Source organism: Vanellus vanellus, assembly GCF_965231255.1.
Source record: "Vanellus vanellus genome assembly, chromosome: 3".
Taxonomy (NCBI): Eukaryota; Metazoa; Chordata; class Aves; order Charadriiformes; family Charadriidae; genus Vanellus; species Vanellus vanellus.
Window position 1 is genome coordinate 73,900,563 of NC_138907.1, and position 27,971 is coordinate 73,928,533.

Consider the following 27,971-nt stretch of genomic DNA (forward strand, 5'->3'; position numbering starts at 1 on the left):
GGGCGTGCCAGGGGAGGGGGCGGCGGCGGCGGCATGTCGGCGGCGGGCGGCGGTTCCTGCGGGCCGGGCGCCTCGGCCTGCGGCGGAGGCGCGGGGGGCTCGGCCTCGGCGGCAGGCGGCGGGGTATCCATGTTCCGCTGGCTGGAGGTGCTGGAGAAGGAGTTCGACAAGGCCTTCGTGGACGTGGACCTGCTGCTGGGCGAGATCGACCCCGACCAGGCCGACATCACCTACGAGGGGCGGCAGAAGATGACCAGCCTCAGCTCCTGCTTCGCCCAGCTCTGCCACAAGGCGCAGACCGTGTCCCAGATCAACCACAAGCTGGAGGTGAGGGGGTGGAGGGGGGGCGGAGGAGGCCCCCGGGGGCCTCTGGTCGGGGGTGGGGGCGGTGAGACAGTGCCCCGGCCGCGGTGGCAACCGGAGCCCCTCCCGGGCCCTGCGGCGGCTGGGCGCCGTGCTGGGGGCAGCCGGGGAGGGCTTCACCTGGCCCCGCGTTCCGGGAGACTGTGTCCGGCCCCCCGGGATTCGGGCCTGGCCGTGCCTGTCCTCTGGTTTTGGTTATTATAGCGTAGGCATGAAGCGGTGCGTGCCAAAAAAAAGTTCTCTTTGATGTTGAAAGCAGCAGTCTTGAGCAACAGATGCCTCTGACTGGTCTCCTGTTTGCATTAAGTCCCCAGTGAATTTGGAAAGCCTTTTAAAAATGGGACAAAGACATCTGACCAAGATGCCTTAGGCTTATAGTCAGTAGTCAACATGATGGCGTTATTCCTGCTTGCAAGTAAATTAAACAAAAATGGATTGGGGATGGACTTTGACAGGTACTCTTGTCCCTTCGTGTTGTGAGGAAGATCAAATAGCTCTCTGCCAAACTTAGTGTCAGAAAATTAATAGTGGAGATCGCGCATTCTGTGAGGAGAATAATAACTGTCCTTGCTGTTAGAAAGTTTTCTTCATGCCTAATCCAGAAGTTCAGTCGGGTTGGGAAGAAAGAAGCATCAGCTGGAGCCAAGCTGGCCGGTGCTGATGCTGCTCAAGAGGTAGGGTTGCAGGTCCTGTGACTTCTGCAAGAACTGGAACACTCTGGAAGGAGATTGTGGGGGACCTGATGGTCGTTTTATAACTACAGTCCAACCTGAGTCGTCTTTGGTTTAGTAGGTGATGTCATTTGTCTTGTCCTTAACAGGTGTAGATGTTAACTGCGCTTTTGTTTTTCTGGTACATATTAGAAGGCTCTTGATGTGTCTTCCCTCAGTTATCTTTTCCCTGGGTGAAAACCCTCCAATTTCTTCAGTATCTCTTGTAGGCTATGCTTTTTACTGTTGTATTGCTTGTTCTACTAATTTTTAAATATATGGGAGTAAGGGGAAGTACTTCTTTGGAATCATGAAGATCTCTGCTTTGTAAGAGAGAAATCTTTTTAATAGAGAAATAAACCATGGAATTCAGTTCTTTTAGTCCTTTCTGTTATACTTTTTATTATAATAAAGGAATTTAAGAGTCTTCAAAAAGCAACCTGCTCTTCTCAAGCTCTGCCTTGCAGTAGGAAGTAAAGTAAGTAAATTGGCTTTGGTTTTAGTCGGGTTTCTTCCTGGTATGAAGACATTGTTATGCAAAAATTATCCAGAGTTTAACACAGCAGGAGCAGGATAGTTCAGTGTAGAACAAAGACCTCAATAAACTAGGAGCTTTTTGCATTGTAGTCTGTATTTCACCAAAGTACTTAACTGGAGTGATGTTTATGGTATTCTTTGTGTTTATATTGCTATGCTGTCATACACATTTTAGTATTGGGTATGTATATGTAGTATCAACCTACACAGCAGGCTTAATTGTACAGGCATAGTAAAATAAGATTTATGCATTTATAGTAGACAATCAGTATTTATTGCATATTGCACAGGGTTGGTGGGTGTTGTGTACAGACTTGTAAAACAGATGAGTTTTCAGGTTATTTTAAGAGAATGAGTTGATGCTTGGTAAATATTTCTTTGAAAAGTTGTTTCAAGCTTAAATATTTTGAAAGGAAATGATAAAACTCAGATCCTGAAAGGTATTTTGGTATCTAATTAAAAACATCAGGGGCACCTAAATAGCTGAAGATCTGTGCCTCAGTCTTGTATGAGTTGCAAAGCAAAGGAGTGTGGTTACTAGGTGTAACAGCACAACTACTGTGCATGTCTAAGTGCATGAAGTAATTGTTTGATAAAAATGATGCTGAGAAGCCATAATGAGTGCTTTAGAAGTGAATAAAAAGCCTTTTATTTTGTGAAATATTTTTATTACTGATACTAGTATTAGGCCTTATACCCATAAAGGAGTTTTTATCTTTCAAATAGACCTTCAGAAGGTTATAGTATTATCGTGAAGGTTGTTAATTTTAGGATGTCATGATTATTAAAGTCATAAACTTGACATGAAAACTGCCATTTAAACTATGAAAGATGGAGCTGCTCTGTTGAGAATGAGTGTCTTGACTAGACACCTGTGCATGTAAAAAGACAAAAGCCTCAGTGTCCAAAATAAAGGATACAGTTAGATATTTTGAAAGAAGTCACTAGCATTAATGCTAGAGTTTAGGATGTGATCAGTGCATTTACTTTTTTTTTTTTAATAATGTGAGTTACTATATTTCATATAACTTAAAATTGCACTAATAGTTCACAATTGCAACTTTATAGTGCTTGTACATTTTAATACAAAGCTTTCATCGCATTCATGAAAGTGTCATTAATCATAGTTTACGTAGGTACAAACACTTATTCAAGCCATTAAGTTAAATCCATCTCCAGAAATAGGCCTATATTAGAATTAAAATAATTCTTTGACTGAATGTGTCAGTGACTCGTAAGACCTAAGACTTTACTCTTGCAGCTGCATTTACCTGCTGTTGTCTTACTGAGTGAGTGATATTTTTTCTTAAAGGAAAATCAAATTAATAATAAAAAATGATGAATATCATTCTGTTGTTTGTGTGTTCCATTTCCTTGACACAAATTATTGGGTCTTATTATAATATTACAGACAAGAATAAAGAAATGCAGTTCAGGCTTTGATTTATCAACTGTATCAGCTTAATATGCGTTCTCTGATTGATACAATTACTTTTAAGAGGCACAGCTTAGTAGGTTGGGTGGATGGAAGCTCCCGCTTTAGGACTTTGGTGCAAAAAAAAAAAAGTTTTGGCATCGTTGATGTATACTTACTGCTAGAAAGATGAGACTAGGTAGCATATTGTACAAGAGATATTTCTGAATAGTGAAAGAGGTATTCCAGGAAGACGATAGTTTCCCAAGAGGGAAAACATGTTGCCAGTTTGTGGGCAAGTTATTTTTAGAAGGAACCTGAAACTATGCAGATGCACAGTGGATGTATGCAGATAAATTTGCTCGTGCTTTAGGGTGGTGAAAGGTTATAAGCATACTACTGTGCTAATAACATTTGCGGTCCTAAATTAAACTAATTAAGCAAAAGGGGATGAGGATTTGTTTTCGTATTTTTCCTGCTGGTCACAGTAGGACAGAATTGAATTAAGTAGCTTATCAAAGAGGAAAAAAACCTGTTAGGTGATAGAAGCCACTGTCTTTTCTGAGAGCAGCTTCACTTCAGTATGAACAAATGAATAAGTGTGTCTTGATGGAGGACAGTAAGGGCCTCAGGGTGTTAGAACAAAAGAAGATGACAGCCATTTTAAAGGAGATTTTTGGGGATGCTCTCTCTCTTGGAAAGCATGATAAATCAGCCGGTGCAGGCTGGCAGTCAGTGCATGAGATTTCAGTAGATTTTTAATTTGAGAGGAAGTTCATAGGATTCGTTTTTTGGTTTTGACTATCACTTGAGGTGAAAAAATTACATGATGCTGACTGTGACATTTTCTAAATGTCCATTTAAAAAAAAAAAAGTTCTGTATAGTGCGATTTTGTAGCAGTAACAGAACTAGGTTAATGTGCCAGTGAAAACTGAGCTTCACTAACTTTGGCGCTTTGACTGCCAATCTGATTCTGTAATTTTAAATGAACAAGCTAGAAAGGAATGTCTGGTAGTGCACACCCTGTGCCTTGGCAGTTGTGTTAAGCCAATGTACATGCTAAAGTTAAGGAAAACATTTAAGTATATGTCTAAGAAGTTAATCTCCTATGTAGTTTTATGTCTTTGATGAACTTGGAATCAGTTAGCAGGTTTATAGGAACATGTTCCTATAAGCTGAATTCTTATGTAGGTTACTTGTTACTGTATCAGCCAAAGCATGTGTAGTATTATGTAGGTAATCTGAAGATCCCTATAAAAAGAAATAAAATCTGAAACCCCCAAAACCTAAACTTGGGTAGCTTTTTGTGCATGGTGACTTGCGTGCAGTGTGCGAGTCCATCTTACAGAGCACACTGCAGAACTGTAGTCTGCCTTTGTTGTTTAGCAGTGCCTTTTAAACCAAGGTAGGACCATACACCTTTTTATGAGGGTCTATTTGGATTTTTTTCCCCCTTTCCCCTTTGCTTGGTAGTGAGAAATGCACCTGTTGAAGGCCAAGATATTTCTTTGCCCCCTGACAAATGTGTCTATAAAGCTGGGACCATACTTGCAATAACTTAATAAGAAAAGTAACTTGTTTAGTATTTTCAAATGTCATAAAAATTTTCTAGTATTTACTGAGATGTTATTTTATTAATTACACTTTTAACTCTGAATACTTTTTCTCTTTTGGGATAGAAATCTGTTGGTACTAGGTGGAGTGTGGTCTTTTGGAAAATCAATTGAATGAGATTTGATCCAGCTAATTTTATATCCTAAAATGTGAGCAGTTTTCAGATATTCGGGAAGTGGAAGTACAGATTTGCATAAATTTTTCAGTTGGCTTATATACTAAGTTGTCATTAGTTTGATAGATATAACTTCTCTCACAATAGTTAGACACTTTTTAAAGGGGTCACCTATACTTTCATATTTTCCTATATCAGAAGCTCTGGAATTCTATACAAGTTTAACTAGCTTACTTTAGTTTAAGTCAGTATGCAGTAAAGTGTTTTCGTTTTCTCTGTCTCATTTGTTGGGAGTTGCCAGAGACTATGTGATAGGGAACCAGAGTTTTAGTTTATATTTCTTAGTTTTATTTACTGAATTATGTTGCATAGCTAGTATGACTTTCAAAATAATGGCAATAATAAAACTACCAATATGACTTCTAAAAATGGATTTGTGTCTTCTTAATAAACAACCAGAAGCATGAGCAACATGAAAAAAAAGGTCTTTGTGAGGCAGACAGAAATTTGGCACTGGCAGCAAAGTGCACAAACAGTGATTTTAAAAAAAAAAAAAAAAAAATTTCATAGAATCATAAAATAGTTTGGGTTGGAAGGGACCTTTAAAGGTCATCTAGTCCAATGCTCCTGCAATGAGCAGGGACATTTTCAACTTGGATCGGGTTGCTCAGAGCCCCATCCAACCTGATATTGAATGTTTCCAGGTTGGGGCATCTACCGCCTCTCTGTGCAACCTGTTCCAGTGTTTCACCACACTCATTGTAAAAAAAGTCTTCCTTATATCTAGTCCAAATCTATCTTCTTTCAATTTAAAGCCATTAGCCCTTGTCCTGTCACAAGAGGCCCTGCTAAAAAGTTTGTCCCTATCTTTCTTATAAGCCCCTTTTAATTTGTGCTTCTTAAGTAGGTGAAAACAGAACGCTACAGTCAAATACAAAGCAAAACAGTGGCAAGAAACAGTACTAAAGCAAAGTGAAAACAATAATAGGTTGCTGCAGTAACAGGATTTTTGATAATAGTGATGAAAAAGATCAGTGACTGGCATATAAATGTTGGCTGATGTATCCATTTGTGTAAATGGAAACCAAATTTTTAAGATGCTTTACATGTATTATTATTATGTTGTCTTTTAATTGTTGGGAGGAAAAGTGTGCAAATAATTTCATATCCAGAATGGTTTTCAGCAGAGAAGATAAAAAAATATGAATATTCTTTCACATCCTTTTAATTTGCTGACCAGTCTTCTGAATGTTTTAACAGGACTAGAATGGAGTCTGAGAAATGGAGCAATTAAGTTGTAGATGTCTTAGGTACTTTGTATTGTGTATGGGACATATGAAATGTGGACTGAATTAATTTGATTCATTTGTGTGTTCAGTTTCATACACTGCATTTTTACCATGACTACTGTAGTGTTTGTTTAGGGAGTCAGTAGTCATAAATTGTCTTTTGTGTTCTTATTAGCCACGTGATAAAGACCATTTTGTTAAATTTGAAGCTTTAACTAAAACTTAAGTCACGCATGTCCTTTTTGAAGTCACAGTAATAATGAAATAAAGGTTTTTAATTTAAATTAAAATTTTGTAAGCACAATCTTTTAAAATAATTTCTTGAAACAGGCTAGTCATTTTTATCATTAACAAGTGGTGAGTATTCTTCGGTTGTGTCGAAATTCGTTTTTTTAATCAACAAAAATTATGGTTCCCAAATGTATCATTTATTCAGAAACTCAGTTTTTGTACAGTGTTGTCACATTGCTGAGTTTTGCAAGGAGCACAGTGAGATTAACAGGGCTCTGATCTGTTTCATGGTTTCTCATTCAAACCAGTCCATTAAACTTAATAGGGCCGTGTGAGGAATTGCAGCAAATGCTGCTTAATAGGCAGGAAGAATCAAATAGTCAGGCCCGAGGAAGGGTAGAGTGTTCTCATCTTTTGGAGAGCTGTAGTTGAAGTGGTGAAGTGACACTGGTGAGATAATGGAGGCAGTCCTTTCTTCCAGCAATTAGAGAAACATAGTACTTAAGAGTTTTGGCTGCTTCGCATCTAGGGGCTGGTGCTGAAGTTGGGGTCCCCATGAAAACTTATTAGCATGTGGGGTGCGTGGTTCAGAACTGTGCAGGACAGGCTCTTGTGCTGTTGACGCAGCACCACTTGCGTATCTGGTGTCTGTGGGGATGTTTAGGCCTCAGGCTGTAGGAGCTACAGCTGTCACATCCTGAAAAATTGTTTTCTGTCCTGCAGTTTTGTAATGTTATGGGAACACTTAGGAATAATGATTTCATTGTTTATAAAGCATAATCAGGTTTTATTTTAGCCTACTTTTGCCTTTAAGCAAGATTTCTGTCTAAAAAAAAATGCCCACAAAACATAATGTAAAGCAAATATGCTAGTGTCATATCTTGATATTTATATTGCTTTTTTGTGCATGTGCTGGAGCAGAAGCCACAGAGTAAACGCAGCATTGTAGTATGCTCTGTTGTGTTTCATGATCGCTGATCCTTCAGCCATTAAATCAGAAGGTTAATAGTCCCAGCCAGGAGTGAATGTTTAAACACGTCGTTAAACTTTCTGGAGTCTAGCGCAAATTATATGAGGACACGCTGCTGACAAAGTAGAAACACCTTGTATGCTTTATTTGTCTATGAATTTTCATTTGATCTGTGGGACCTCTTCTATAAAATTAGCTATTTAAAAATATATATACCAGAGGTGTTTTATTGGTAACAGAATCAATGGAGCTCATGAAGTCCCACTTCCTACTGATTAGTGGGGAATGATTTGTCCTAATGCAAATGTTGAGCACTTTCCTGTGTCACTGAGACCTTCCAATTCAGGCACCCCCAGTTCTCTCCTGTGGTCTGTGAGTTTCCACAGCACAGCATCCTTTGCCTGTTCATCTGCCTATGGTTTTGGTTAGTTGGCTGGACAAGAGGCAGCAGCAGCACAGTCATTGCCTCAGAACGCACGCATGGTGCCTGGCCACGGCGCTGTTTGCTCTTGTCTCTGGGTGGATTAAACAAACTAGCTAAGGTCTGACTCTTCCCACTTTTCCCTCCGTGAGGGCAATAATCCATCGCTCTTTCCTACTGAGCAGCTGTTTTGCGCAAAACTTCTCTGTTGTAGGAACTGTAATCATACACACCTTTACCCCTCTAATAGATTTGTTTGAATCTCAAAAATGGATTCAATTCACATCAGCAGGGAGGAAAGGTGAAATAGGGGGAAATGTACACATACAGATAAACCAATGGCACCAGACTGCCTTGTTTAGGAAACTTAAATAGAAATGATGAAATGTTACCAGTTTTTCTGGGGATTTTTATTGCTAGTATGGTTGTGTTCGAAGTTTCTCGAAGTCCTAGCTGCTGGTGTCTAGAGATGATATGGTGGAAAAAAATCATCTTTCATTTTAAAAAGGCAGTTTTCAGACCTGTATGAGTTTAGAAGGCTTGGTATGAGAATGAATTAGGTGTACCCTAAAGGCCTGAAATGAAAGGAAAAAGAAAAAAAGAGTCTTTAAAGGATATTTGCTACTTTAGAAGTCATTTGATGAGTACTTGGTTTATGACTTTTAGTCACTGGAGGCTGGTAATACAATGGATATTTTTGTATCTAGCTTTCATTTGCTGAAAAATCTGTGGGTTTTCTAATATGTCCTTTATGCTTAGTCTTTTTTTGAGCTAGAAATTGGTATACCGAAAAGTGCATCATTACAAGCCTCAAAAAGCATTCATTAGACTTTGACGTTGAGGGAATTCAGGTTTTCCTCTCATTTTTATTTGGTGTGGTGAATAATGCCTCTGCCTCGTCCTAGGAGTGTTCAGGCCTATGATGTAGCTTTCCAGTTCAGCTCAGCTCTATATTGAGTCTTCATGTCTGGGCAGTGGATAAGTCTTAGAAATTTGTTTATATCTGTTAGCTCAAATAAGACACTTGTCTGTACTGCAGAAATTATTGGAATGATAGCTCAGAAAATGAAAAAGCTTTTCCCAAAGCTAAAAACACTGTCATTATTTTATCTGATGATGCCATCTCTCTGTTGGCCCCCAGCCTGCTGCAACTAGTTTCCCTTTCAGTAGTGAGAGGTAGATTGTTTCCTGTCAACACGGTATGTTAGTCACCCTCATCCCGTTTTCTGAAGTTGTCTCAGTCTGTGTGTGCTCCCTCTGATGCCTTAGACCTCAGAGGTTGCGATATTGCCATCTTCTAATGCCTCATTCAAGTGGTGGTGGTTATCAGAAATGGTAACGTATGGTTTTAGCATGCCATCTGTCTGCTTCCTGTTGTGTGGTTCTGTACACAAATACCTCTGTATTTGTATTTCTGTCATGTTACATTTATTTGTCATTTCCTTCATGTATTTACTTTGTAAGTTGTTCAGGGAAAGGTCCACATTTTTATTCTTCATTATGTACAAGCGTAGCATAGGATCTTTGAGCATGGCTCTGAGATCTTATAGAAATAAATTATTTTTGTGTAGTTATTCTAACAATCACTTTTCTATGCAAAATGCACAGGTGGATGAATAAGTAGTTTTTTATGAGAGTTCAGACCAACATATGAAAAAAATTATGAGGTATGATACAAAATAATCAGAAGAGACCTCAATGATGTTTATTTTGTTTCTATGCCTGAAAGCCTTCTCCTTCCTAATGAAAAACACTGGTTAAGACTTCCAGAACTCCGTGCCTGTCAGTGCAATCAATCCCAGCATTTAAGATGAAATTTATCATGTTGACAGCTTAAATAATCTTACACTGAATATGTATTTTGTATCAAACACAACTTTTTGATAACTTGTCACTGCTTGAACAGGAAATAAGAGCTGTTGATTAAAAATAGAAAGACATTATGTCTGGACTGTTTTGTCTAGAGATTTTTTTAATTTTGTTTTTTAATTTTTGCAATAATATTTATTGAATGCTCTGCAGAATAAGTATTTTTTTCTGTTGCTTAATGCCATTATTTATTTTCTTTTATAGCTTATGGAAAGAATAAATTATGAATTCTTGAGTTATTTTAATTGAAATTTTGTTTTAATTTTCACAGGTATAGGATCTCTGTGAAACAGAAAATACCTAGTAAATGGCAAAATATCCCCCAAGATTGAGTGAATATTTAGTTAGCCTTTCAAAACTATTCTTCTGGTATCATCTGTGTGTTAGATTGTTCCGAAGATAAATATTGAGTTTTACTATTTGATTAATTTGACCAAGGTCTGCAATGTACTCAAATTATAAAGTTTTATTTAGAGTTAGAAGTAGCTTGATTGTAGACCAATGGAGTGATAATCTGAAACAGTAGCTCTTTCTGAAATAGCGTGTGTTTACTGGTACTTTGTGGAAGAAAAGAAAAAAACCAGACTTCTGAGATTACCTTTTCTCCACCACCCCAGACAGATCAGATTAATATTAAAGGTTGGTGTGTCCCCAGTCAAGAGGTGGGGAAAAGTGGAGCATTGAAACAAATGATCTATCTTCCTTTAGTAAAGAAGAAACTTGGCTATTTTCTGGTTTATTTCAGTAAGCTTTGGCTTCCATTATAAGGCCTGGGCTGGGCACTTCCCTTTGGCACCAAATTCCAGTTACGGATCTTGATCTGAGAAAAGTATCCAAGACTTCAGTGAGTCAGAGACAAATAAGCATATCTCAAAAGGCATTGACCTTGCCAACAGGTGTCAGCATAAAAGGAATAGAGAGCTGTGCAAATTCTGTCTTTTGTATCTTGTCTGCGTGATTCTCTGCTTCTCTCCCCATCTGTGCTATAGGGCAGCTGTAGGTTTTCACGATTAAATTGTACTTCTATGAGCCACAGTCCAGTCCTGCTTCCAGTGGGGTGTTGCCTGGGGCATAGACTCACAAATGAGTTTGCAGAAAGAAACTGCGGTGTTACCTTGCAGTGTGATACTTGCTAATGTGTGATAATTGCTAATCTGCACAGTTGTAGACTGCCCTAAATACAGAAGAGTTCCTCTTTTGGCTGAATCGGCAAGCTACTGTTAAAGGGTGTTATGAAAGTAAACATACTACCTTTTCTTCGACCTCTGCCCCTTATTGTTCCCCAATGAAAGTTTCTGTTCTCTATTTGTTGTTTGGTGGCTCTTCTTAATCTTTCCTAACCATGAAGCTCAATGGTCTGCTGTGGGTGGGTGTTTTACTTCTGCCCCAACTGGCTTCTCCACAAATTCTAGAACAATCGCAGGTGACCTTCAAAATACATGACATCTCTCGTTTGACAGTCTTCTTGGAAAGAACATCACAAAAGCTAGCAATTAAAGGATTGGTACAGTTGTTTGTGCAACATTAACTTATCCTTGTTGTGTTTATGCAAATTGAAACATTATAATTATATGATCTGGCACCATCTTTTTCCCTAGAACCCCTGCCTAATGCAGTGAATGGTGCTCTCAGAAAGCATGGCCTTTGGATAGTTCTCGTTTGTGCTCATCGTTTCCTCTGCTGTCTCTGCCCCCTGTCTGGTTTTTACTGAGTAGCTTCCAAAATTGAATGTAGAGCTGTTGAATTTCTAGTGGTCTTTCCATAATATTCCTTTATAACAATGTGAGAGAATGTGGATAAAAAACACAGTGCTAGTAAGAGTAAAATAAAGGAGAATTAAGTGAGCTGACCAAGCTGAGAAAGCTGTGAAATGATGTAAAGATTTGTCAGCCTTCATAGAAGTAGATCACAGGATTTCAAACCCTGGATTCACAGGATTGAAATCACAGGATTTCAATATTGTATTTGCTTTTTGGTGTGACTCTTGTATCTGCATCTGTTCCTGGGGATAGATTTATGGCTTTTTGTGATTAAATAGATTACTTCGATGATGTGGGCTCATACCATTTCTCATTTTGCCGTCGTTATTAAAACAGCAGGATATGAATGTAAATTCTAGATCATATGCAGAGTACTATTTCTTTTTATTATGAGTTGGACAGTCTCTTTGTGATCCTTTTGGAGCATCAGTCATGTCGCAAAACTGGTAGCCATCATTCTCGCTGCTTTGTAATTTACACAGGGAAAGAACTTTAAGTTTTTTTTTCCAGAACTCTATTCTATTACTTATATGCCATTCTCTAGTAGGTGAGGCTGAACAATATTAAACTAGTGTAATTTATCTGTTCTGTCACTTTCTGCTTCTCTAGGCATTTATAGTGTTTGTGTGTGTGTCTATGTAAAAAAAGTAGTAAACATTGGTATGTTTGCTGTTAGTATCTGTTTGAAAGAAGGAAGACATTAGTAGTCTTTTTTAAAAGCATAAGTAATATCATTATACATTATATAACAACAAATAATATTAAAGTAGAAGTAGTATTGTTACACATTATGTGAAATTGTGACTGGGTCAAACTGTGCCTTCATTATTAAGGTCTCACTTATCTGCTCTGTACTATATTATCACCTCTTATGCTGGTGATATTCAGGGGCTTTGCTGCTTTAGTTCAGGTGTGTGTCTGCTTTTGCTTGAGGGTAGAGAATCCATAGCAGAGAGACTTTAGCAGTAGCTGGTCATTGAGGAGACCCATGCAGTTTTGTAAGTAACCCATTTCTCTAAAATTATATGGCTTTATGGTATTTTAAATATCATCTTACTGTAGAAGACAATTTCTGCTTTAGAGTTCTAATAGGGTTTGCAAATTGCTCAAGTTTTTTGTCGTTCTGGCAGTTGGAAGGTAGAAAGCAGTGATTATGTAGTTGAATGGGGTGTTTGTTTGTTGGCTTGCAATTTGATATTTGGTGGAAATTTGAGCATTAGTATGATGTTAAATTATCTGAAATAGACTACATTAATATGAGAGGGGTTTTTTTGAAGAATCAGTGGCTTTTCTGTTTTGCTTTTTAGTTCCAAATTTTTGGAGGCAAAAATATCATCTGGAAATTTACCTAAAATATTAAGCATGATCAAAATTCCCCTCCTCTGAGATCATCTTCTGTGGGTTTTTTTGGTAAATAGTAGCTTTCAAGCTTATATAAATGTTTATATATACAAATGTTTATCTTATAAAATGCTACTTGAACTTAAGGATAGCAAGTAACCCGGTGAACATGTTAGAACTTGTTCTTTTATTCCAGATATGCACACTACTGGTGAACTGTATTTAAAATGTTTTAAAACTACTTTTTAAAGAGTTCATAACTATTCCTCTTTTTCTACAATTGCATTTTAGGGGCATGTTAATTCATGGCTTCTGGTTTGCCCGTTCATTTACTATTTCAGTTAATCTGTTGATAACAGACCAATTGTAAATTGGGTTATTTGATTTCAGCATTGCATTAATAATTGTCATTTTACTTTGATCATATTTTTTAATAAGATTTAATAATTTTTAAGTTTAAAATTGTGTTTACATTGCTCTGGTTGTAAGTCCTATGTAGATTTAATGCCATTGCCCTGTTTTGGGGTGGTCGTCAGCATCACATGCCATTGTCTGCATGAGGAAAACCCCAGCTCCCGTTACTTTCGGCAGTGTGGTGGTTTGACACTGAGTCTGTGGATGAATCAATTTGGTGGCAGCTGGGGGGAGTAGAAAAGCCTGCAAATGATCCAGTGCTTAGGTTGGGCTACAGGGGAACTTGTGACAGCATGTATGCTTTATCAATATTAGACTGTATATAGCATATATGTACTGGCAAATTATGTATTATGTATCGTAGTTCTGATGACCCCATTTAATCATTGCTCTAATTACTATGATGGATTATATCTTCACAGGCACAGTTAGTTGATCTGAAGTCTGAACTGACAGAAACGCAGGCAGAGAAAGCGGTATTGGAAAAGGAAGTGCATGATCAGCTTTTGCAACTCCATGCTGTTCAACTTCAGCTACATGCCAAAACTGGTCAGAGTGTTGATTCTGGGGCTATTAAGGCAAAACTGGTGAGTATGGTGGCTTGAAGGGAGGATTACATTATGCTTTTCCCTCTCTTGCTGAAGTTCTTTCTTCGACGGCGTGAATAAGGTGGTTAAAAATTTTCACGTAAAAATATTAGAGAGAGTTAACTTTTTTTTGTAAATAACGTTTACAGTTGGTTGTTAGCAACCATTAAAAATAGCATAAATAATGTCAGAATAATGAATAAGAATTCAAGACGTTGTTTTTACGTAAACTGTTTTTAAATGGTTTCCTAAATTAGAGTAAGAAAATATTTTGGTGGTTTTTAAAGCTTTTCTGGAGACAGAAGTTGCAAAAGATAATAGGTTCCAATATACGAATACAACCAAATTTTCACATATCTTAAAAAACCCTAAAGTGAGGTAAGTCTATTGTTTTTATTGTAGTTATACTTTTGTAAGAGTAAGAATGGGTTTGTTTTGCCATACAGAGAGAGGGAAGTTGGCATCACAGTCCTCTCTCTATTGTCATTCTTTTCTCTTTAAGAATGCTGCAGATGCATCTATGTTGCTATCCATTGCTATGTGCAGCAGACTGTTGTAAAAGAACTCAATAAACCACTGATAATTTTGTACGGTAGGTTTTTTAGAAACTTAGACCTTTACAAAGCCCACCAAAAGTTAACACTAATTAATCTGTGCAATTAACAGTTGGCATTGACTGATAACCAGAATATAGTCTACCTTGTTGCTAGCCGTAGCACAGATTCAGGCTCTAAGACTGAGACTTTGTCAGTTAAACAATAAAGTAATGTATAGATTGTGGTTTCTAACTGTTGGCGTAAATCAAAGTCTAGCTGTCTGTCCGTTTTTAAAGTTGTTTCACAGATTGCTTGCAAATACCTAGTCACAACATATGGGGAACATTATATTAGTCTCCTCTGTTATTTTGCCATGTTATTTAATGTATAATAAACCAGTAATAGGCTGTAAGGCTTAATGGCTATCTACGCTAATCACTGGATAACAGGAGTAGACCAAACTCTTCCAGTTTCGGGTCCAAAAGCTGTAATTGAATTAGAGCTGTGTTCCTAGGTCTACATACTTGCATATTCAACATAGGAGTAACATTTTCTGGATTGTCTGCATATAATTTATTCTGGATTGAATTATAGCTGAAGCACGATGAAGCTTCTTCATAGCTGTTAATAATTTTTATGGCCCTGTAAATAAGCATTAGTTAAATATCACCAACATTTGGTAAGTGTTAGGCTGCAGGTTTACGTGCAGCAATTTTTTTAAGCCAACACATCACTGTGAGTGGTTTTGGTCCCTGAATTTTATTAGTGAGGCTATTACTAGAGAGTAATACTTCTAAACTTTTCGTTTCTCCTTACCTTGTTACAAAAAATTTCTAAAGATATATTAAATCTCCATGCTATTGACAGCAGTCTTTTTCCCACAGGTCACAGTAAATACATTTTACTTGCATTGTTTCAGATTTTATCTGTGTTGAAATTGAATTTATTAACATCAGAGACTGATATTCTCTCCTTAATTCCAGTTAGTTCCTCCTTTTTTGTAAATGTCAGGGCTAATCTTTTGAGCTTGCTTTAATTTGCCTTTAGGGATTTCATAGTTCTAATGGAGAGAAACTTACTTTTAAACTGTTGTAGATACAGAACTATGAAGGTGTGGGCAGCCTTGAACAGGCAAAACTGAAGCTGCTTAAATGACAATAAAATAGGAATTCTGAGTTTTAGGTAAATAAAAACTGTTGTGCTGACTTTCTGGCAGTCAGAAATCCTCTGAGGGCAAAGAGGGACTGTGTCAACAGAATACGCGATGGGGAAATAAAGTTCTGTACTAGTTAACTTCCTGCTTTCTTTGTTAATGATAGCCACTCTTCTTTTTAATGCAGACTCAGCATAAATGTATACCCTGCAAACTGTAAAATTGTACATAGTGGTGAACACTTCTAAGTGTTTCAGATTGCTAAGCAATTGATAACATCAAGTAGTTTAGTCTGAGTCCATTTTTAGGGGTGGTGTATCTGCTTAGTCCAGGCACAATAACTGTGTCTTTGTAAGAGTATGAAGTTGCCAAGTGGATTTATTTTTTTTCCTGAATTTTGCAGTTGGTATATCTTTTTTGCTACTTCTCCCTATCCTTTATGTCCCTCTTGTAATACTTATTCTGCTATTATTTCTGAAAGGAAAAAATGTATTATGTTTAACAGGTGTCATATTATGGAATGTATTTTCTATGCTACTTTCAAACTGCTTTCATGCGTTTCACATTATCTTGCTATTCTTTATTGAGATTCGTGGTATTTGAGGAGAAAGTATTGTTTTCAATACTACAAAAAGGGTAGCATTTTTAATAAGATTTTTAATAACTTTCACTGCAAAATACCAAAATTGCTGCTAAGTACAATTATAGCAGTGTGTTGGTTCTTTATGACTTCTAATGAAAGACACAGTCTTCTGGTAAATTTCTTTTGGAATAAATAATTTATGTTGTTGCATTTTCTTGAAGTTCCTATTGTCTGTTTCTCTAATTATGGAACTCTTTTCTTCTGTCTTAAGTCTGTCCTTTCTGTGGATGAAATGGTAAGTATGCTGATTGCCTTTTTTATGTTTAACCAGTGCTTTTGTTTTGTGCCACAACTTCTATATGTTGGCCTCAGAAACTGGCAAAAAACAGATCTGTCTTTTCCTTCTTCCTGTCTGTAGGCAAGATGCTGTGTAAAGAATTTTCTTTGCTTTTTAGTTTTCCTTTTCTAGTTTTGGTGCCCTCTTTCCTAAGTCTGTGTGTGTTTCATGTATTACTGTTAGAGCTAACTTGGGGTGATACCTGACAGCTTGACATTCTGAAAGATTGTTCTGGCAGTATCTCAAAAATATTTAAGGTGTTATACAAATGCTAAAGCATAAATACTGTACACATCTACCAGTGTAATATGCAGGATTTTACATACTGTATTTTTTTTTTTTTAAATCCTGTCATTTTTTTCTTAGTTTTCACTTTTCTCAGTTCTTTCTATGGACATGATTTAATATGATTTACTGGCTTGTGTAACATATAAACTCAATAATACATAGATAAGAAGAAAAGGTGATGCAAAGTGAACTTTTATCTTTCGGTCTTTCACAGCGATAAACTTGAAAAGTTTTTAAACAGCTTTTCCTCTTTTATTATGTTATATACCTCATTATCGTTGCTCAGTATTTGCTCTTTGAAAAGCCACAGGATAGCTGGTAACTGTAAGCTTTGATCTTCAACATTGCAGTTATGGTTTTGGTTTGGTGTTTTGTTTTATATTACCAACAGAAAATACAGGTTTTTCTGTTTTGCAGAACTTACGCAATACTATGAACACTAGAAAGCATGAAGCGATTCTGTAACTTCCTCTTTTTTTTTTTTTAAGATTTTTGGAGACATCACATTTCATGGCAGTCGGTCAAAAAAGGACATGTTCTTTCAGTACATTTTCAGATATTCTGTATTGTGAACCTTTGATTTTTCTTCATGGTGGTCTATTGGAGACAGTCTGGAGTAGCATTAAGAATGGCTTCGGGGTGTGATTTTTCCACCTCAGTCACAGAGTAAGAGTCATAGTAATGGAGAAAATAGGAAAAAAAACAATTCTGTGGGATTACATTGTTCCCCATATTTTAGCTATAACATTTAAAATGCATGACTAAAAGTGATTCCACTTAGAAACATAACATTTGACTTTCTGTTTATATTTAATTTAAATGATTAATCAAATTCAGAGAAAATAAATGGAAAATGTCAGTCTTGATGACAGGCTTTAAGCTGGCTACTTCTATAAATACGGTAAAGTGTGCTACATGGAATTTGCTAGGGTAAGCAATCTTGGATCACTTTAGCAATTCGCTTTCCTGGAGGAGGCTGGAATTCTCCCAAGGTGTATTTCAGATGCATCAAGGAACTTGTACATCCCTAAAGCTTTTTTTCTGAATAGAAAACAGAACTGGTACATTCTAACAAATTATTGGCAAATATTATGAATTTTTAGTTTATGACTTTTCAGTAAATAAAGCATAAATATATCCAGTAAGGAAGAAAATGGAGGTTTGGATGTGAATAATGTGCCTTCATATGTCTGTCAAATTCTAGTCTTCGTCTTTCTGTACTTGCCAAATAAAAGGTGTTCTAAAAGTGAGTACATATGCAAACAGCGGGCCTATACTATTTGAGCAGTATTGGCAATATGTACATAGCTAACATAAGTGTTAGAGGAACACTGTATCTGTATATGGACTCTACAGTTACTGTAAAATGAGTGTTATGTCTGAGCTGTGACGCTCCTTACAGATACAGTGTGTGGCAGAGGCAACGCCGTGTGTCAGCACTCTTGAATTCTTGGAATTGCCCTTTGGCTACTGACAGTACTTGTGAATTAAAATAGCCCAAGTCCATCATAATATTAGAGAGAATTGGTACGATTTTAGAAACTCCTATTCTTCAGATGTAGATTAGTCAAAATTTTCAAATAAAAAAAAAAAAGAAGGTGCATTTCTTAAAGTGTTTTTGTGTGGTTTGGTTGGTTGTTTTTGTTTTTTTTTTAACCAAGCTGTTCTGCACTAACTTCTCTTAAGTTTTGTCTGGGTAGGTGTCTTCATGTGTAGAATCTCTGGCTTTATTTTTGTGGTCTTCAGAGTCTGATTTGAGTATATCCTTGGCTGGACATTTCTTAGTTGTTTGCATGAAAATAATTGTAAATTTAGGCATATACAGACTTAAAGAATGTTTTCTTGACATCTGGTCATATTAAAAGTTGTATTAAAATAGTTAAAGAATATTGTAAAATTGAAATATTTAGTGATTTTCATTTTTAAAATAATCTTCTCTCTCATTGTTCTCTTCTGTTTGAACACAGGAAAAAGTAAGGACAATATTCAGGCCGCTTAAATTTTGCCACCTATGCGTGACAGGGAGGAGCACTGTTGCTAGTTACAGTCCTTGGCCTTTGAACCAGTATATGCATTTTGTGCTAAGGAGTTGTAAGCTGAATAAAAAGCATGTCAGGGGCACAAAGGTGACTGCAAGGCCTCCTCTCCCCAGAGAGGCATATGCAAACCACTAGCTGCAGAGCCAGAGCCCCTTCTTCCATTTGTTTTCCTGCATGCATGTCCTGTACACAAGAAAGTTACTACACATTGTGTCTACAGAAACAATAAGCTCTCTTTCATTATTAACTTTGATAAAAGGTTTCAACTTTTTTTTTTTTTTTTTTAAGGAGAGAGAACTTGAAGCTAACAAGAAAGAAAAAGTGAAAGAAGCTCAGCTGGAGGCTGAGGTGAAGTTGCTGAGGAAGGAAAATGAAGCTCTTCGTCGACACATAGCTGTGCTTCAGGCTGAGGTTTATGGAGCAAGATTGGCAGCCAAGTATTTAGATAAGGAACTAGCTGGAAGGTATGTAAAGTCAATCTGTGTCCCTTAGCATGAGATGGTTTTGTTGTTTTTTTCTTCCTGTGCATCCCCAGAGGTGGGTCTAAAGTTAAGACTAAGTAGGAAGAGTCACATTAGCAGAACAAAAGGAAGAAACAAAAAATCCCTACAGTTACTGCAGTTGCACTGGTTGCTGCATGACTGTGTGCTGTAGCCAGCTACGTTGTACAACTCATACACTTCATTGATTTTTCAGTTGTAATATTGTGTTGTTTTACTCTCTTTGTCATTATGTAGGGTCCAGCAGATTCAGTTACTGGGCCGAGATATGAAGGGACCTGCTCATGACAAGCTCTGGAATCAGCTTGAAGCAGAAATACACCTTCACCGTCACAAAACTGTTATTAGAGCTTGTCGAGGTCGGAATGATCTAAAACGACCAATGCAAGCACCACCAGGACATGTAAGTTGAAAAGATGAGCCATTCATCCACAATTTCAGCATTTGTGGAAAATAGATACAAGTTATTTCTTAATTTTTGTGATTATTTTCACGTCAATATTGTGTTATTTCAGTTGTCACTTCCAAATATATAATTCTTTCGTATGCTGGGGGACAGTTCCATGCTAAATAGCATATTCCCATAAGCCATGAAAGATGATACAATTCCTTTGACTTACCCAGGAACACTCAGTCCTTTGGAAAACTGAGACTCTGCTCTGTGTGTGTATAAATATGAATTTAACAGCATATTTTTTTTACCTAGGTTTCAAAATGTGGAGCTAACTTGTTTACAAAAAACAAGAATAACATTTTTAGGATAAAACTGAACAGAAATTAATTTTTAAAAAAATTTTTAAAGGCTCAATAAATTGACAGTCTGTACAATAATTGCTTCCGCCCCCCCCCCCCCCCCCCAAAGGTACTTTTTAAAATAAAATCTTTATAAGGCATTTCACTGTGGGTAGCCTTGGTAGAACTTGCCCAACTTGGCACATGACCTGTTAATCACACCACTGTTCACTGCATAAAACCAAAGATTTTCAGGAAAGTGCTTTACTTTGCTCTGTTCTAAATACCTTACTTGGTCAGATGGATCTTGCTGCTTGTGTTGCTAATTGCATATAAAAAGTTGGTGGACAAATATGTGTATGTGTGATTTTAAGGGTATGCGTAATGACAACAGTGGCTTAACACAAGCAAAATAAATACCTTAATTTATTTAGTCTCTCTTTTAGTTTTGAGTTGAATGGCTTTTGTTATGGTTTGGTTTTACCATAATGAAAATAAACTTGAGCAAGCGACCTCTTCCTTGGGACTATATTACATCTTCTTCTAGTTTTAAATTACAGTTTACATCATACAACTTTTCAGCAGTGATCACCATTCCTTTATGTGATCCCTTTATATTTTTAATATGTGGCTGATTGCTTTCTTTTGAAGTTAAGTTCTGTGTTGTGGATCACTCAGCACTGAAATAATTGAAAGAATTATTCTCATCAGGAGTAAGTAGTGAGGAATCCTTTCTGATTTCATATCCTGTCTGTAAAGGGGCACTGTAAGTTTGTCCTGCCTGCAGCTAGTCTAAAACTCTGTTGCTGGTATACTGCCTATATACAATTGAAAAAATGTAAAATGCAGAAATACATTGCTCTTTGGTTCTCACATTTATATTTATGCTATGTTTGCTTTTTATCAAATTAGGATCCTGATGCCTTAAAGAAGAGTCAAGGTGTTGGTCCGATTAGAAAAGTTTTGCTCGTTAAAGAAGACCATGAAGGACTAGGAATTTCAATCACAGTAAATACTTGCATTTATTTTCCGTAACACAGAAGAAGCAATTTAAATTTGTATTTGTACTTCTGTAAAATATGTGGATCGGTGAATCATGCACACACAGAATCACAGAATGGTCAGGGTTGGAAGGGACCACTGGAGATCATCTAGTCCAACCCCTCTGCCAGAGCAGGGTCACCTACAGCAGGTTGCACAGGATGGCGTCCAGGCAGGTTTTGAATGTCTCCACTGTGGGACACTCTGTGACCTCTCTGGGCAGCCTGTTCCAGTGCTCTGCCACCCTCAAAGTAAATAAGTTCCTCCTCATGTTAAGATGGAAGTTCCTTTGTTCAAGTTTGTGCCTGTTACCTCTTGTCCTGTCACTGGGCACCACTGAAAAAAGACTGTTCCCATCCACCTGACACCCTCCCTTCAAGTATTTATAAGTATTGATAGATCCCCCCCTCAGTCGTCTTTTCTCTAGACTAAGAAGACCCAAGTGCCTAAGCTTTTCCTCGTAAGAAAGATGTTCAAATCCCCTAATCATCTTAGCAGACCTTTGCTGGACCCTCTCCAGCAGTTCCCTGCCTTCTTGAACTGCGGAGCCCAGAACTGGACACAGTACTCCAGATGCGGCCTCACCAGGGTAGAGTAGAGGGAGAGGATAACCTCCCTTGACCTGCTGGCCACACTCTTCTTGATGCAGCTCAGGATGCCATTGGCCTTCTTGGCCACCAGGGCACATTGCTGGCTCATGGTCATCCTGTTGTCCACCAGGACTGCCAGGTCCCTTTCCGCAGGGCTGCTCTCCAGGAGGTCAGCCCCCAACCTGTACTGATGCATGGGGTTATTCCTTCCCAGATGCAGTACCCTACACTTGTCCTTGTTGAATTTCATTAGGTTCCTCTCTGCCCAACTCTCCAGTCTGTCCAGGTTGTGCTGTATGGCGGCACAGCCTTCTGTCATGTCAGCCACCCCTTCCAGTTTTGTGTCATCAGCAAATTTGCTGATGGTACGCTCTGTCCCTTCATCCAGGTCATTGATGAATGTATTGAACAGGACTGGACCCAGTACTGCCCACTGGGGAGCACCACTTCTTACTGACCTCCAACTAGACTCTGCACCACTAACCACAACCCTCTGAACTCTGTCTGCCATGCACTGTTCAATCCACCTCACTGTCCATTCATCTAACCCATGCTTCCTAAGCTTGCCTGTGAGGATGATGTGGGAGACAGCGTCGAAATCCTTGCTGAAGTCAGGGTAGACAACATCCACTACCCTCCCCTCATCCACCCATCCAGTCACGCCATCATAGAAGGCTATCAGATTAGTCAGACGTGACTTCCCCTTGGTGAATCCATGTTGACTGCTTCTGATAACCTTCTTTTCCTCCAGATGCTTGGAGATGATGCCCAGAACAATCTGTTCCATCATCTTTCCAGGGATGGAGGTGAGGCTGACCAGCCTGTAGTTTCCTGGGTCATCCTTCTTGCCCTGTATTTTTAGAGCATAGGAAAAAAAGCATATGTGAATCCGTAGCTGTGGTCATAGAACCTGAAGACTTTTTGACTGATTAGAAAATAGATAACTGCTACTTTATGTAAAACTTATTATTTCAGCTTATGTTGAGGGTACAGACACTTCAGTAGATTAGCCAGTGGTGAATTTCAGGTGTGGTAAGTCTGTAGAAGAGCAGAAACAATCTGTGAACTAACTTCAAAAGCTTAAATGTTGTGATTGTAACTTTTTAAAAGTATCAGTATTGGCATCTCACACTTAACAAAAGCTGCATTAACTTTTTACAACATTTTTTTTTTTGAGAATTCTGACTATTATACTGTTATTCTAAATATGAATATTGTTTCTTGCAAGTCAATATGGTGCCTCATATGCTTTTTTATGAGGTTTTGATGTTGTCTCATCAGCTTCTATATGATTTTATACTTCTATTATTATTTAGAATTGTCTCTTTTGAGTCTGTATTTAAAATTTGTCCATTCTTTTGTGGGGAGAAGAATTGGGGGAAGCATCTCACACGTTCTTCTTAAGCATTCTTTTTGTCTGAAGCATGCTTTCTAATTTTCTATAATAAAAGTTGAAATAAGCACTTTAAGAGCAGGTACCAGAATGTTCATGTTATGCTAATGAACGTCTCAATTAATTAAAGTCTACTTTTTTTTATAGGGTGGGAAGGAGCATGGTGTTCCAATACTGATCTCTGAAATCCATCCTGGACAACCTGCTGATCGATGTGGAGGACTGCATGTTGGTGATGCTATTCTGGCAGTAAATGGAGTTAATCTAAGAGATGCAAAACATAAAGAAGCTGTAACTATTCTTTCCCAACAGGTCAGTTGGAACCCGTTACCCATAGGCACGTTTAGGTGCCTCCTGTGTTCTGCCTGTTGAATTGCCTTGAATTGTAATTTTTTTCTGTTAAGCTCAGTGTTATGCTAAGCTACAGTGATTCCTGAAGCTGTATCAACTTACACTTAATCCTCTTATGTTTTGCAATTTAAGGAGAAAAATGCTGGGTCAGTACTGGTTCATTTAAACCCGTATATTGGCAGCTGATTCTTCAGTACGGCTGTTGGAAATCAGCTTGTTGCATTGCCCCAGAGCAATAATTATTTAGTGACGTATGTTTCATTCTTTTATGACTGGAGATCTCCAGCCAAACAGTGTTTCTCATATGCTTTGTGGTCTAGAATCTTCTTCCTGCCTTGCTTCCCATTTTCAGACAGTTAACAGGTGAACATAATTTATCAGAAAACTTGTTCATTACAAGTCACTGTTTGAAATGTATTGGCACATAACTGAGAAGTTCAGGTAACTTTGGTAAATCTTAGCTATAGAGCTCTACTTCTTTAGTCCATAAAAACTTCATTCAGATACATACCTGAAATACTCAACACAACTGTAAATGTGTTTACGACAGTAAAATGTATTTGTTTTAGTATCCTAGCTCATCTGGATAATCCTATTACATAGCTATGCAGTAGTAAGTAAATTTGTGATTTTCATTGTATTTCAGAGAGGTGAGATTGAATTTGAAGTAGTGTATGTTGCTCCAGAAGTTGATTCAGATGATGAAAATGTAGAATATGAGGATGAGAGTGGACACCGTTATCGTTTATATCTTGAGGAATTGGAAGAAGGTGCAAATTCAAGTTCTAATAGGAAAGATGCAAATGTGGATGTCAAACCCTCACAAGGTAAACCTTCTATAAATGTGTTACATACAGTTTAATTCTGAAGTCTCAATATGCAAACCAATTTCTGGAAAACACTGTTCTTACATTCATTGTAAAATCAATCTACTTTTAATTCATTTAACCTACTGACGAGCTGTCAGCTTTTGCTTGGTCCCTCACTTATTGGCCTGGTTTACTTAGATACAAATGAATTAACTGAATTAACTTGCGGTTTTTTTTTTTTGTGATCTCCTTTTCCCAAAGGTTGAAATTCAAATTTGTTCTTATCTTTTCCTGACTCCAGTCTAGGAGGAGTTAATTTGCCTTAATGCTTTAGGTTGTTGGCTTCTTCAAATACATTTTCTAGATCAGTGAGGTATAGAAACAATTCCTGTTCTCCTGTCATAGTATGTTCTGCTAAAAGCCTATTAGCTCTTATTTTGGTAGTCATTTCAGCAAACTCTCCAGTTTCTGAAATAAGGCTCACTGATGTGTCCTTCCCAAGATTGCTTCCCTTCCTTAAATAAAATTTGTTTTTAACTTGCAGTGTTTGATAAGAAACCAAGTATTGATGGACATGAAAATGGAGACCTGGGGAATTCAGTTGAAGCTCCATTAGAAGATACTGCGCCCAAATTAGCCCGTTCTGCTGAGTCTTTATCTTAAAAACAAAAAAATCAACTGGACAGATCCCGTCTTTGGGAACAATTGATAATCAATACTGACTGCTCCAAGTTGCATATACTAGTGTAGGTTGTAAAAGGATGATTAAATGTCAAAGGGGACTGTATTACTGTTGCCTGGAGAAAAGGCGGTTACCTCAGGGCTTCATTGTGAGCAATTCTAAATGTGGAAAACTGTCTTTTGCGTGACACACAGTAGTTACCTAACACATGGCATGTGAAATGAATTTTCTTTTAGTAATAAGCACCAAAGCATGGGATTTCTAAAAAGGATAACCTCGATACATTCAACTTTTAATCTCATTGATGCCCCCAAGGAAGTAGAGTAAGATGTGGCCAGCTTCATTTTGACCCTTTGATGTTTTAAAGGGACAACTGATGTTCAGTTTGGTGTGAAACAAGCTTTAACTCTGGAAGTATGGGGGAGGAGGAATTGTACCATTGCATCCATGAGTTTTGTACTTAGGATTTTTGAAAGGTAACTTTTAAAATAATGCTTTTTATTTTTATTTTTTCCTCTCAGAATAGCAAAAATCAGAGCTTCTATTTGAGCAAAGACCATCAAAACCCAAATAGGACCACGAAGTACTTGTTAATCGCGATCCTTCAGACCATGATCATTTTATGAGTGGGATTTTTGGCATTATTGTTTTAATGAATTCACTGCCAGTTGTTCCATTTGAGACTTGCTCCAAAAGTATTTAAACAGAATATTATGGGGTTTTAAAAGCAAAATTAGTTTAAAAAATACTTGCAATTATGTGGGCCCTTTGGTATTTTTTTTTCTGAGCATCATTAATTTAGCATTCATTCTTGAATGGATATGGTTACTGCTAATACAGAGTGGTTAGAGTTGGTCATCATTAGCTTGACCTTATGAAATACTGAGTGCTTTTGATGTGTACTGAACATGTTCATTTCACATTAAAGTAATCTTTAAAGAAGTGAAAGGTGAGTGCACAGTACTTTATAGGAGGTGCTCAGAATCATACGGTGTCTGGCCCTATCTGTGTTAGGTTATGGCAGTCGTATTAACCTATAATTGTCTTACTGTTGAAACAAAATGTTACTCCTTTTGTAAGAGCAGTGTATCTTAAAATAGCTTTTAATTGGTGTACATCTAAAGGCCCACGGCATGGCTGCAAATGGGAATGCTGAGGATGGTTTCTTGGCCAGTTTCTCATATTCCATTTGTAGATCTCCTGGTGAAGTGCAGCGCTCTCCACATGCAAGCTCTACATTGTAATCGCATTTATTATTTCAGCGTGCAGTGCTGGCTTTCCTGTTCACTGCTCTGCAGGCTGCTGAACTGTAATGTGAAAAGATAAGATTTTGTACATTGAGAGAAGAACTAATGTGAAAAGACATCTTTGCAAGCGTCACTATGTAGGATGCACATGCATCAGAAAAAAAACCTCAAAGGCCTTTAGAGTAACATCAACTAATCTTATGTTCTAAATTGTGATGTAGAACACAGTTACTTGTCTCTCCTAGGAGCACTATATATATATGTTTATAGAAAAAGCCTAAAAATGTATATACTTTATTCAAAGATTTTGCTATTTATAAATCCCTTAACTTCGCTATTTACATGATCGTTTTGTGTATGTGTGTGCGTGCGCGCCTGAGTTCTACTTACTCAGTGGAATAACTTTATTTGGTTCATTTTTTTATAATAGTCTTTGTCATACAGCATACTGTTGAAGGTTTTTAAAATAGTCAAAGCTGTACAGTTTTCACCAAACGGAAACTAGTATTTAAAAATAAAGCCGTGTGAAGAAGAAACAGATCCCCAGGCACGTTTCTTTTTCTGAAGCTTCGGAAACTTGAGGACACATTAGCTGTTTGTTAGCAGATAGATCCACTGCCATAACTTTGCATCCAGATTTGTGTTTTTCCCACAATTACTCGAGTGGGCTGCACTCTGAAACTGTGGCCTGGAACACTCAATGTCCTCTCTGTCAGAAAGGACAGTTGAAAGCCAAGTAGTGATCTTCTCGGTTTTGGAACTCATCACTGTATGAAATCTTGCTGCAGTTGTAAGAAATGAGGCTCGTCCGACTAGTCTAGTAACTTTCAAAAAAGGCATTTAATTTGCCTGTACCGTTTCCCTTTGAGGGAAAGGTGAAATTTTTAATTTATTTGTTCTTCCTTACTTCTTGGCACACCTTATTTTCCACTTAATACTTTTAATCGGTTTTAGCCAGAAGTGGGATAATGTTTCTAGAGTTATTTTCCTAACATTCCTTGTCCACCAGTTTCTCATGTTGCTATGCTCTTTTCTTCATCTTCTGGAAGTTGCTGGACCCTTTCTCTGCTCTTACCTTGTCTATGTTTAACCTATATATGAGATCAACAGAAGGAGCAATTGCTGAGGAAAATGACTGGCAGTAGACAAATCAGGTAGCAGTGAATTATCACCAGATTTCCTTCCCCACAGTTTTTATAATCTTCATTTAGGAATGACTGAATGGGAGGATTTTGCTCAGACACTACAGCCTGTCTCCATGTACTCCATACTTCCTGCCCAGTATGATTTAACATACTGGTTTACTGTATTCATACTGAGATGCTTAGAGATTAATATTTAAACTGAGAAAAGTTTTGCAAGTTGGGATTTCCAGATTCAGTAGACAAATGTGTATTCACCACTTTGTCAGTAACTGGAAGACTGAGTCCTGCTGATTCCCAGAGGTTGAATGAATTAGACTTGGAAGAATTTCCAAGGAAAATCAGTATTCAGACTTCATTTTTATTTTTCAAAGTCTAAAACAGTTTACTTCTGTGTGTATATATATTTTTACTTTAAAAAATAAAATAATATTCTAAAGAGAATTTTGCGATTTTTTTTTTTTTTTTTTTTTTAGTAGATAATTCCTTGCCTATTAAAAAAAAATCTTCAGTGAGACAATTGTATTTTACGCTAAAGGTGGACAGTGTTTGTTGGCGTCTGGGACCAATGTTAATTAAGAGCATGTAAGTTAAGGAAAGTGCTTTACGGCAATAAATTTAACTCTGATCAAAGGCTGTATGTATGTAGTATTTCCTTTGTAGAAGTGTATTCTTGGCAGTGACGAGGGTTTGTATCCGTGTCAATATATGTTAATCCACAGTTGTATTAAACAAAATTCAGGTATTTATTGTATCTGTCCAAACATTATTACATCATGGATTAATCTCATTTCTGTAGCACATAGAACATTTTGCAACAAATGTATACATCTAGTTAAGCTGAATATATTATATTTTTATTAGCCTGTAAATAAATATACTCTTCTGCATTGCAGTGATTTCTGCAGCTAA

At 37.4% G+C, this 27,971-nt stretch overlaps 1 protein-coding gene across 1 annotated transcript; it reads left to right on the plus strand.

Annotated features, from left to right (window-relative positions):
- Positions 1-24: 24 nt before the first annotated feature.
- GOPC (golgi associated PDZ and coiled-coil motif containing) lies at positions 25-27,971 on the plus strand. The gene is made up of 9 exons (XM_082480273.1): positions 25-327; positions 13,472-13,636; positions 16,180-16,203; positions 18,861-19,036; positions 19,310-19,475; positions 20,717-20,812; positions 22,976-23,140; positions 23,826-24,006; positions 24,533-27,971. The coding sequence occupies exons 1-9, from the start codon at positions 34-36 to the stop codon at positions 24,649-24,651; spliced, it is 1,386 nt and encodes a 461-aa protein (XP_082336399.1). The 5' UTR covers positions 25-33; the 3' UTR covers positions 24,652-27,971.